Source organism: Capra hircus, chromosome 9, assembly GCF_001704415.2.
Source record: "Capra hircus breed San Clemente chromosome 9, ASM170441v1, whole genome shotgun sequence".
NCBI lineage: Eukaryota > Metazoa > Chordata > Mammalia > Artiodactyla > Bovidae > Capra > Capra hircus.
In genome coordinates this window covers 501,495-513,798 of record NC_030816.1, presented here as the reverse complement: position 1 = coordinate 513,798, position 12,304 = coordinate 501,495, and the positions used below count along the sequence as shown (strand labels likewise).

The window sequence follows — 12,304 nt, the reverse complement described above, 5'->3', positions numbered from 1 at the left end:
CATGGACTGCAGCCCACCAGGCTCCTCTGTCCACGGGATTTTCCAGGCAAGAACACTGAAGCCGGTTGCCATTTACTACTCCAGAAGATCTTCCCAACCCAGAGGTCGAAACTGCATCTCTCACGTCTCCTGCATTAGTAGGCAGATTCTTTACCACTAGCATCATCTGGGAAGCCCATGCATTCTGTATTTCTGCATAATTTCCAGAAGCTAAGTGAGTCCTCACCTCACATCTTTCATCTGTGTATCACTTACCTCTCCACACATCCCACTCCAACAACAAGTGCAAAGAATGAGGAGGGAGCTGAAGGCAGCTGGTGGCCAAGTTTCTCTCCTTTCATTATGTCAAAATCTAACAATAATCACCCCTCAAATCTACCCTCAGACATCCCATTCCTCACCATTAAATAGGTTTAGGTAAAAGAGATGTGCTATACACATGACATAAAATAAAAACAGCACTGGTAATAAATCGATGGAAATTTTCATTTTTATTGATAAAGCATGATTTCCTATTGAATACATAATCAAGTATAATTAACAACATAACAATACTCTAACATTTAAAATTTAAGCTTTCAGAATCACCCTGGTTCAATATATAAAGCTTTAGTTTCTCTGAAAATGTTTTATTTCAATAGTATCCTTCTTATATGCAAACAAGGTCTTAAAATAGATTTATGAATAAAATTTTATGAAGCCTACTGTGTACAGAAAAAATTGACTCTACCACATCAACTGCACCTCAGTAAAAATCCAAAACATAAAGGTGTGAAGGACCAGAATAGAGCCACATTCTATTAAATCTATCCAAGATAAATCTTAAAGATCTGTAAGTAGAACATGGAAATATCCTCTACCACTGATTCAATACCCTGACAGAAGAGTGGTAAATCATGACATGGAATTTTTCTTGAATATGTACCAATATCATCTTTATTACAGACACACACATACCAATGTGTAAGTGTCCTGTGAAGTGAGAAACTCAGAAATCACCCAGGAAATATTTATTTTCCTGTGTTATAACTCCTGAAATGAAACAGCAACATTTTATGGAATGATGCGTGCGGCACTGTCTTATGATGAGGCACATGAAAACCACCAACTCAATGGCTAGAAATAGTTCTGAAACAAGCCTACACACAACTGATATATTCTTCATTAAAAATGTGTATTTATTGCTTAGTTTCCTGAAGAAAGTAGTGATAAAAATAACTGCACCTCAAATTACTCCCAATACAACTTAAGATATTTAATAGTAACATGAATATCAATTGAGTAGATGACAGGAAATTTTTAACTTCTTAAATGTGCTATGCTTTACTGGAATTTGAAAACAAACAAAAAATAGAATATTCTTCTAATGGAAGCCTCTTAGGGTATATAAGGGTATATATATATATATATATATATTTATATATTTAGGGTGTATAAGGTTCTGAAGCTTCTCCAAGAGTCAGTCCACTAACTGCCTCAAATTTACAAAATGCAAAAAAATGATGCACCCACAAATAAGTAATGGCACCTGGACTCATGGGAGCTACTTAATGAGCTCCAAGTAAGTACTGTCTTTATGATAAAGAACCTTGTCAGGGAGGTATTTACAACATATTTTTATAAAAATCAGTATTAAACTTCAATAAAGCAAATTAGAAGTGAGGTTGTTACCAAAAAAACTCCAGATTACATGCTGGAAGACTAATAAAATGGCTCCTTTAAAGAATGATAAAGAAAAATCATAGCTCCAATTTTTAAAACTGGATGGTCAGAAATGATATCAGAATGAATGATATCAAAATAATTGAACTGGATCAAAAGAATCAAAATAAAGATTACTAGCATTCTGTTGCCAGAATATTTGTAACTAAATTTAACATAAAAAGAAATTATGGTTAAATATAACCTTTTTTAAAAAAATTATTACACTCTGGCTCAAAAAATGGAAGCAAGGAGAATTATGCTATGTACAATTCTGAAAATTCCCACATGTAGAATATAGCATTGCATATGTAAGTAACAAACTGTTAGGCAATAAGCATATATCTGGATTTTAACACAATGTTCCACAAATTACAATGTAACCAAAATACCAAAGTTATTGTTAGAGCATTTTTAAAAACATAAAGTATAATAGGACAATACAATAAGAGGAATTTTTTCATTGACCCAACATATTTTAATGGGTTTTAATTACTTTTTTAGAATTATAACTGAAGGCAGTAACATGTTGAAACCAAATATAATAGCGTTGATCTGTCCTTGAATTTATGCGGCTACTAGTTATTCCCAACATTCCATGTCTGGAACCCCTGGCCAGTCAAAACTGGAAGCAACATATGCTGGTGTCTTAGTAATGAGGTTCCCACTCAGCAGGAAAGAAGGAGAGACTTCAGATTTATACCAGTAAATGAAATTGAGGGCACTGGAGAAGTTTCACCATCAGGAAAGCAAGAGGCAAAAAACATGGTTTTTAGCATTGTTACTCATACTAAGTGCAGAAAAGAGTTAATAATGTCAATTCCTGCTACTACTGCTCTCCTTTAACCCAGATGCCTGTGGCTTTTTTGGACCCTTTTCATCCCAGCCCATGGCTGTCACAGACCCTGCCTCCAAGAGGCATCCCCACTGCCCGCACATAATCCAACCACGGACAGCCCTCTCCCCATTCCGTCCGCTCCTGCTTTTCCTCCTCAATCCCATCCTCCTCCTCTCTTTCAATACATTTTAATACATCTGTAATGTATTTTTAATACATTAAAATATTAGTTACAAGGTGACTGTTTAACCTGAACTCCAAAATAATTCACAAAAAAAATCAGACCTCTAGTTTTTAAATGAGGAAATACAGTTTTAAAAAGCTACACCGTCTTCCAATGGCTTTCCATTCTTGTGTTCCCTAAGATTCTATACTTGAAGTCTGGTATGAACAGTATATAAGCTACAGAATCGAAAGCTATTGATGGGCAGTCTGAGTTTCTCTGGGCAGCGGGGCTGGGAAGCAGGATCCTTTGCCAACACCCTCCTCCAAGTTCATTTTAAGATACTTTCACCAAAGAAGTCCTAACATATAAAAGCCAAAAATCCCACACAGGAAGGCCCAAACCCAAGTGTCTTTTTCAGATCAGACTGTTTCAGAGGGGTAACACAAAGTAAAAACGTTTCCCCACTTGAAAGTATATACAAGAAAATTATACGTTTGTTATTTACCTGCTCTCTCTCCATAGACCACCCTCTAAGAATCTCTTTTCTAAATTCAGATCTCAAGCTTTAAAAACCTGAATATTAGTAATTCCTACCTTTGTGTCCAAAATATCCATAAGCAATCCATGAATATCCACTCCACTATAATTTCTTTAAATTCACTAAAATAAAAACATTCTTTTCAAAATTCACTTTAAAATATATTATTTGTATATTTTAATTTTGGATTTATTTTTAAACAGCTGAAAATACTATAACGCAGCTTCTTTGCAGCCCATAACAATTACATTTCTACATCCCCTTGAGACAAATCCTGGGTTTAGGAGTAAAATTAAACTACTTTTTAGATTTAATAAAAGATCTTAAGATATTTCAATGTTTTTCAAATGGAAAGAAGAAAGAAAGAAGGGAAGGAAAGGAAGAATGAAAAAAGAAAGAGGTGAGAAAAGAGGACAAACAGGAAAGGGAGGAGAAAGGAATCTTTCTTTAAAACTTCACTCACATAAATGAGTATTATCCTTCTGAATAACAGGTAACCAACGAGCCAGATGCTCAAAATTCAAGAATCTTCTGTAAAGTTCAGAGCATGCATTAGATGTCAGTGGACAGCTGGTGGTCTGATGCTCACACACCTGAATCTAGAAGGTTCCACAGGACCCTGGCCAACAATGTACAGCACTTCACATCTCTGACCCCCATCAAACCCCAGCTTCTTTCCCAGACCACAGGGAGGTCAGTCTGCTGCAACTCATACAGATTTGGTTGTGTCCCCCTGGTGGCTCAGATGGTAAAGAATCCACCTGCAATGCAGGAGACCTGGGCTCAAGCCCTCGGTTGGGAAAATCCCCAGGAGAAGAGAATGGCTACCCACTCCAGCATTCTTGGGGAGAATTCCATGGACAGAGGAGCCTGGTGGGCCACAGTTCATGGGGTCGTAAAGAGTCAGACACGACTGAGTGACTAACACTTTCACTTTCCAACTGAGCATTCCCCATGATTCACATGTGTCTCCTGGTCTAGGATCTTCCTGTCCAAGTCCCATAAGGCACGTGTGGCAATGCTCTCTGACTCTCAGCCTGAACAAAGCCTGCGTGTGGGGCTGGAGGCTGGGTACACAGAGAAGATCACCCAGGGCTCCTCTGATCACTTCCCGGTGACCTCAACCTCTGAGCCATGGGCAGGACAGTAAAGCCCAGTCTCTCTGCTTCCCTCCTGAGGGGGAACAGGCAAAAAGCAAGGGATGGGGTATGTGACTATATCTGAAGTGAAACAACATCATTATCCTTTAAAAAAGAAAAATCACCACCTCCATCCTAAAGAAAAACACTATATCTGATCAAGAAAGATGTACTTAGACCATGGGCTTCCCAGGAGGCACTAGTGGGAAAGAACCTGTCTGCCAATTCAGGAGACATGGGTTCGATCCCTGGGTGGGGAAGATCCTCTGGAGGAGGGCATGGCAACCCACTCCAGTATTCTTGCCTGGAGAATCCCATGGACAGAGGAGCCTGGCGGGGTCATAGGATCAAAACGAGTCGCACAGGACTGAAGCGACTTAGCACAGCAGAGCACAGCACTGGGACCGCTGGGGTGGGTGGGGGTGGGCACGGGTTTGGGGTGGATACAGAAGGCACAGAACAAGCTCTTCCCTTGGGCTTGTTTCACCCTTACTACTAAAGCAGAGACTGACATATAGCAGTGCTTAAGAATCCAGGCTCACTTACTTCTTCTAGAAAATGAAAAGAATCATCTAAAATAATGCATTTATTCTGGAGAAAACAACACCTCCAAAAAAATCCTTAAAGATTTTAAGAAGGGGAAATAAAAGAATACAGCTGCAATAATCCTTATTTTTGTTCCACACAGAAGTCAGGGGGAAAAAAACATCTATGCAGCTACACATACAAGGACCTGTTGTTATTAATACATCTCCCCCACTTCTACCCGCCTCCCAACTCATAAAAAGAAAAACATTGATTTTTCCAAACAGAGGTAATATCTGATTATGAAGACAAGACAGTCGCATGTGGCTTTTGAAAATGCAAGTGTTTCATGGAGTCTTTAGGAATCAAATCACGGCCAACGCTGCAAGGAGAACAGAAGCGCGAGGCAGAGCAGGAGGAGGCCGGCAGTCAGGCGCGGCAGGCGGGCCGAGGCCGCGCGGTCGCAGGGGCCGCAGGCGAGCGCATCCCCGCAGAGGTCACAGGAGGTCAGCTGCGCTCTGGAGTTGTAGCTTCTCACGGCTCGCCGCCCTGTTCAAAGAGGCAGACGTCGCTTTAGATGCCTCCTGAGTTTAGAAACAGGTACTCTGCCAAAACTTAAGTGCCTTTGGATACACTTTTCTGAGTTTTCCGTTCTTCACATAATTTTAGTTTTCTTTACAAGAAAAACAGCAAAACTGCTCACAAGGAGCCCAAACTGCAAAGCAAGTCCAGGAGAGAAACAGTGCTTTCAAGTCCCGTTTCTGTACCACCGGCAGCTGGCCGGCATTAAAAGAAAAAAAAAACAGACCCTAGCTGCACAGCTCAGGTCAAGCGCAACCTGAAACCCTTCCTGGAAAAGGAAAGGCTGTACCTTGAGGATGTTTTAATCTCCTTGAGACTTCATTTTTGGATGACATTTTCTATGCCTTCAAGTAAAGTTATAATCATTAGAACTACTGAAGAGAAATATATTTACTTGGACTTTATTTTAAAATGCAAAAATATGAAAAGAACTCTGTGTCATGCCTCATTTCAGTGTCTTAAAATGTTAAGCACATAGTCTCTAAAACTACTGAACTTGAGTAAATTTTATAGTACAACCTAATATTTTTAAAAATTAGATAAAGCACCAATAGCATTATAATAAACTTACTATAAAGCATAAATGATTTTTATTTTTACAGTTTTTAAGAAACTTTCTATTTCCAAATTCCTTCATGGTTTTACATTGTTTTAAGTTTTCTAAATATGCTTTCTGACTCTAGGGTTTTTCAGAATGGGTTTTATTATCCTGATCTTACCCATGTTTTCATTTTAAATGCCCCCCAATACATAAGTCATTTTCCACAAAAAAAACTTTACAGAGACTGAATCTTTTTTGCTTCTTATATGTTTAAAATGTTCTCCATACACCTGAGAAATATCAATTGGAGAATCTTTCAACTAGGTTATTAAATAAAAAATTTGGATAAATTCGTTATTTTGTCACTGAGTCTCTAGCTGAGTCTTTCATCCTTTCACCAAAAAAAAAAAAAAAAAGCTGCATGTTTGTCCCCAAAATGTCCCACAAGAACTGGGTGAATGCTCTACCCCAACTCCAATAGGAAGCAAAAGATGAGAGGAACTGGCTTGTTGACTTAGGAGGAGAGCAAGGTGGTGCTACCTCTTGAATACCCTGTGAAGACTCCCAACCATACGGACAGGTTCCTGAAACTGGAGCCGATTATCCAGAGTGAAGTAAGCCAGAAAGAAAAACACCAATACAGTATACATTACATATATATGGAATTTAGAAAGATGGTAATGATAACCCTGTATGCGAGACAGCAAGAGACGCAGATGTATAGAATGGACTTTTGGACTCTGAGGGAGAGGGTGGGATGATTTGGGAGAATGGCACTGAAACATGTATACCATCATGTAAGAAACGAATCACCAGTCTATGTTCGATACAGGATACAGGATGCTTGGGGCTGGTGCATGGGGATGATCCAGAGAGATGATATAGGGTGGGAGGTGGGAGGGGGGTTCAGGATTGGGAACTCATGTACACCTGTGGTGGATTCATGTCAATGTATGGCAAAACCAATACAGTATTGTAAAGTAAAATAAAGTAAAAATAAAAAATTTTAAAAAATAAATACAATGTAATTATCTACAACTGCCTGGGACATGAAAATGTTCACGATTCTCATGCATTCTGATGATTCTGAGCCGCTAGGAGTGCTTATTCAGGACGAATGTGATTACAAGCAGAAACATCAGCCTGCAGGTCTCACACTGACAAAAAGTCACTCCCTGACTGATTGGAGATTTGTCCTGATCAGCTTAGCTGATCTCCAAACTAGATCTCTACTTTCACATTCTAAATTTCTAATACTTTATAAAGTAAAAGTTACCAGTAAAATCAAAGAAGCTCAAGTCATTTTTCAGACTATACTTTTCTTGAAATGATAAAAAAAAAATCTGTTATAATAAATACATTTTACCAAAACAATCTCCCTCAGTGAAGAAACAGCTAAACCCCACTGAGGTTTGCCAACACGGATGGTGTTCACATTCTCTCCTGAAGAAGTCTTGTTTTAAAACCAGAACCAGATGGAGTGGGCGCTTGGAACAAGAAAAGAACCTCGGAAACTGAACAGAACTGGACTCCCTGTGTCAGTTTTGTTGCTGTTGTTGTTTTTTTACTTTTAACTGTAAGTTGAAAACCTAAAATATTATGAGCAAAAACATCATTTTAATATATGCAAAGTGCTATCTTGTGATTATATTTTGTAAATTATCCATTGTTTTCATTTAAATGGAAAGCTCACCTCCTGCTACACCACCTTCTTCACTACCCCAACTACACCCTCCCCCACAAAGCTAATTCAATAGATGGTCACTCTGAATGAATGAGTGAATGCCTGGCTTAACTCCTGAAGTACTGGGAACTCCAGAACACACTTACTTGGTTCGTAGTAGTCCACTATGGACACTGAAGCATCTTGTGTATTTGACACTCTAAAGCTTCTCACAGCAGGAATATCAACACAAAACTGGGTTTCATTTACCTTGAAAAATACAGAAGACTTTTAAACAGGTGGCAGACTGTGTTCATGATAAAAGACATTTCTTTCCCTTATCATTTATCAAACAGTTATAGAAATTAACATTTAGGGAGCACTTCTACACACCCAGTACTATGGTAAACACTTTACGTAAATCACATCATTTGTTTTGTAAAACAATCTTTGCATGATCAGTATGGTTCTTACTTCCATTTTACTGAAACAGATACTGAGAATTAGAGTGGTTAAGGATGCAGGAGCCCAAGGTGCATGGCCCTGGCCTTAGTCCTTCACCAAAAACCGTCTTTCAGCCTTGCACCCTAGCCTGGTTGCTGCTACTGACTCACCCCAGTCCCCTTCTCTGGAGAATCACACTCAGCTCATAGGAGCCACCCCATCCACTAAGTGAAGTGACCTCAGAGTCAGGGGGGCACAGCCCCCAGCCAGTAAGGTACAAAGGCCAGCCTCTCTGCCTCCAGGAAAGATACTTAACGCCAATCTGGCAAAAAAATACTAGCTAAGGAATCTGAAATTAATACATTCCTTCAAACATTTCATTACATACCAATTAGCAGGAAGTGAAAAGTCAATCAGTCAAAATGTAATGGACACTAAAACTAGCCATTAACAACAATATTACAGACACAGGACAAACTCCAAGCCTAATTACATTATTAAATATATAAATATTAAGTGCATTTTTCAAACCCTAAATTAGGCCCATGACTGTCAAGCAGTATTTAATATATGGAAATTACTGAATAGCAAAGAGACTTTGAATTTGTTTTAACAGCTTTATAACCAAAATGGTTTTTGAAGTCTTAAAACAAGGAGAATATTTAGGAACTAGCTTTTTAAAAGTAGAGTCACTGCTAAAGCAATATAATTCTGATTCACACTTTGCAAAACTGGAATAAGAAACATAGGTATTCCCCTCTCATAACATGAAATCCTAAGAACACTTAAAACTCAATTTCAACTCCACATATAAATTTCATGTAGATGTCAGAAGAATAAACTTACATGCCAGCAGTTTCCAGACATAACAAGTAGAGTCTTGAATTCCACACTAATCTTTCTCACAATATTTTATGCACCTTATTCCTGAATCAGTAATTTTCATACAGCAATGGGAAGAGTACATGAAAATAATATAATTATATTATATAATGATTTTCTGTAAAGACCAAACCTCTGAGAATATTCTATGATTCAAGCAGCTAACTTTTCAGTGCAGGAATGTTAACCCTTTGCGATGTATTAAACGCTTTTTCTCTCATGAAAGCACCCTGCACTGGGTCTTCACTGCTGCCGTGGGCTTTCTCTAGCCGTGGCGAGCAGGGGCTCCTCTCCAGTTGTGACGTGCACTTCTTGTTGCAGTGGCTTCTCTTGTTGCGGAGCACCAACTCTGGGTGCTCAGGCTTCTCTCCGGTTGCAGCTTGTGGGCTCTAGAACGTGGGCTCAGGAACTGTGGCACATACTGCCCCGTGGCATGTGGGATCCTAGTTCCAGACCAAGGATGGAACCCAGGTCCCTTGCATTGGCAGGAGGATTCTTAACCACTGAACCACTAGGGAAGTCCTTCATGAGCATTTTAAAACATGTAATTAAAGCTTTCACCATCACCAGCATTTAAATAAATAAGTTCAGCAATTCCTTGAAGCACAGGAGTTCTCTATTTGAGATCTGGACTATATTTTGGAAAACATATCACAACAATTTCTGTGTTGAACATCTGGTATGAAATAATTTCATTATCAAGACTTTCATTAGGCTCATCATTAACAGTAATTCTCTTTAATTTTATAATAATGTCTCGTAATGTTGACAATAGATGGTTGCCATGTGAAAGTCACTCAGGGACACCAAAAGCCAAAATAATGACATAAAGAAAACGTATAAAGGTGCTTCTGAACACAGTAAAGAGTGGTGCTGTCAGTGGTTACCAAGGTGAAACTTAGGTTTCATTACTTACAGAGTCTAAGTAGAGGTTGAGTTTCCCATGGTCATGTTCTACTTTTTTCACAGTATCACTCAGGGGAATGGCATCTGAGGACACAGTAAAACCACTGAGCAGGTTGACTTCCATAAGGGCCATGCCGCTTCTGGCTGGGCCCAGAAACCTAAATCAAGGATGACAGGAGAGACAAAACCTTTTAGGAAAAACCTACAGCTGTTGGCAAACTATCTTCATATAGAAACTAAAACTGCCAAGTGTTATGCCAAATATGTATTGTTTCGTTGAAATAAGTTACTGTAGAAAACTGTAAAAAGGTAACCCTTTCTTTACAGGTCTGAAATTCCTATAAGTTTCAACCACGTGAGGAAGAGAACAGTGGGTCCACCTGTCAGCCAGCATGAAATGCCTACAATGCAGCTGGCTTAGGCCCTGGGCTGTAATGAGGGCAACCTCTGCCCCTTTAGCAGGCAACTCTGTTTTCCAGTGGTTGATTCCAAACTGCATTGCATTTTTCATTTTCTCCAAAGTTGACTGCACTAAGCTCCCCAGCTCAAGGCTAGGAACTGAAAAAGAAGCATCACTTGACCAGTTAGCAGGAGATGGCAGCCAAGTCTTCAACAACCTTTTCTTCATCCGGTTTTAGAAAAAGAAGATCCAGTAGGGAAGGTCCTTCCCTTTCTTCTCCCACATACTTGGTGGAAATTTTGTATTTTCTTTGGTCACCTTGGGAGAATGACAAGCCTGGGAAAGTTTTATTACACTGCTTGTTTTCTAACCCTGCTCTACACATTGTAAGCATCAAAGCATCTGGGCACCAACAACATTTTGTCTCCTTTAAAATAAGTATTTTTCTAAAAAAGACTAGGTGACAAGAGCTTTTACTTTGGATCTGAAGGAGCCCAGTGTCATTATGGAAAGCAGTTTATCTCCAAGGTGGAAGTCTCAGCATCATTCAGTTAAGTTCCTGTTGTCCTTTAAATGGCAAAAGCAAGAAGGGCCAGTACAAAATCTTGCTTTTCAAAGCAGCAAACTGATGCCTGCCAAACATGACTGATTGAAAAGCCATACAGTACAAGTGCTGACTGTGGCTGGCTGGCAACCCCAGGCAGTCAAAACCATCTGCTGGTAATGTGCTCAAGAAGAGATGCTGCTGAAAACCAATATGGGCATTAAAATTGGAAGGGTTTTAGAGACGAGAAAAACAGCCAATGTGCCTAGATTCGATGACTGCAGTGTATCATCAGAAGTGCCTTAGCTGACCTGGTCTTTCCACCAGCCAGGGGCAGAATTTGTTAAACTGCCATGCCACAGAGAAACCCTGTCTGAGGTGAGTAAGAGCTTGGACCTTACTGACGAGAATAAAGTGCCTGAAACACCAGTTTTTCTTTTTATAAAGTGTCACTGAAAGAATTCATTTAGAATGCTATTTGTATTTCACAGCAGATTTTTCTCAGAAAACTAGTTGCAGCATCTAAATCCTTTTTATAAAGCCCCCAACCCTGATTAAAACACTTACCTTCTCCAGATCCTACACACACACACACAAAAGATATAGATGTCCTCTACATAGCAAAGTTTGTTGCCCATCTGACTCCTGATGCTGGAATAAGATTTGGAATCCTGCATTTTTACCTGAGCCCCTTACAGTGAAGCCCATCATGGTTTGAATCTCAGTTTCACTTCTGTGTCTTCACCTGACCTCCCAATTTGCCCTTTTCAAAACTAGAATTTTATTGACTTGCTCTAAGCAGCTCTTTGCAGGAAACCACCCTCCTCAGGAAAGCTCTTTTCTTGTCATTTTAGCAAAGCTGTATTGTAACTAACCCTAAACCAGGCACCCCCATGTTCTGCTCACCTCTGGCCCAAGCACACTTCTCAAATCTTTTGATCACACAGTATCTTGCCTAACCTGTTGGTTCTTTCCATAGATCAAAGGAGTACAAATGAAGAATAAATAATTAACAGATGGTCAGACCTCTTCCCTAGCTTCTTTAGTAATCTCATGAACGAAATGTGTGAACAAGACAGCACCTAGAGGAAGATCGTAAGAAGTCGACAAACCTGTACGCAGGGCAAGGTGGTGATGGCTCTGACTCCCATCTCAATGACTGACTGAGACTGTTTTCCCAGTTTCCCTCTAAAAACCATTACTACTGAGCAGAATCCTCAGGGCTGGTCTCAGGACATGAGTCCACCTTCTCCCCAGACTGCCAGTTTTTCTTATTAAAGCGTCTTTCCTTTTGACCAGCAACTGTCTCTTGGATATTGATTTCTAAACAGCCAGCAGCCAGATCAGTAACATTGTTTTCAGGAATCATTTTTATTAATTTTTGTCTCCTCTTTCAAATGCGAAGCTATATCTTTTTGGCTAACCTTAATATTCC

General features: G+C 39.4%; 1 protein-coding gene across 1 annotated transcript in view; it reads right to left on the bottom strand.

Annotated features, from left to right (window-relative positions):
- Positions 473-12,304, bottom strand: part of CD109 (CD109 molecule) — a 138,564-nt gene continuing 126,732 nt past the window's right edge. The window contains exons 31-33 of the mRNA XM_018052866.1: positions 9,936-10,083; positions 7,861-7,963; positions 473-5,456 (exon numbers count right to left, since the gene is read on the bottom strand). Coding sequence (XP_017908355.1) covers positions 5,278-5,456; positions 7,861-7,963; positions 9,936-10,083 — 430 coding nt within the window. The 3' untranslated portion in view covers positions 473-5,277. The remainder of the gene's footprint in view (positions 5,457-7,860; positions 7,964-9,935; positions 10,084-12,304) is intronic.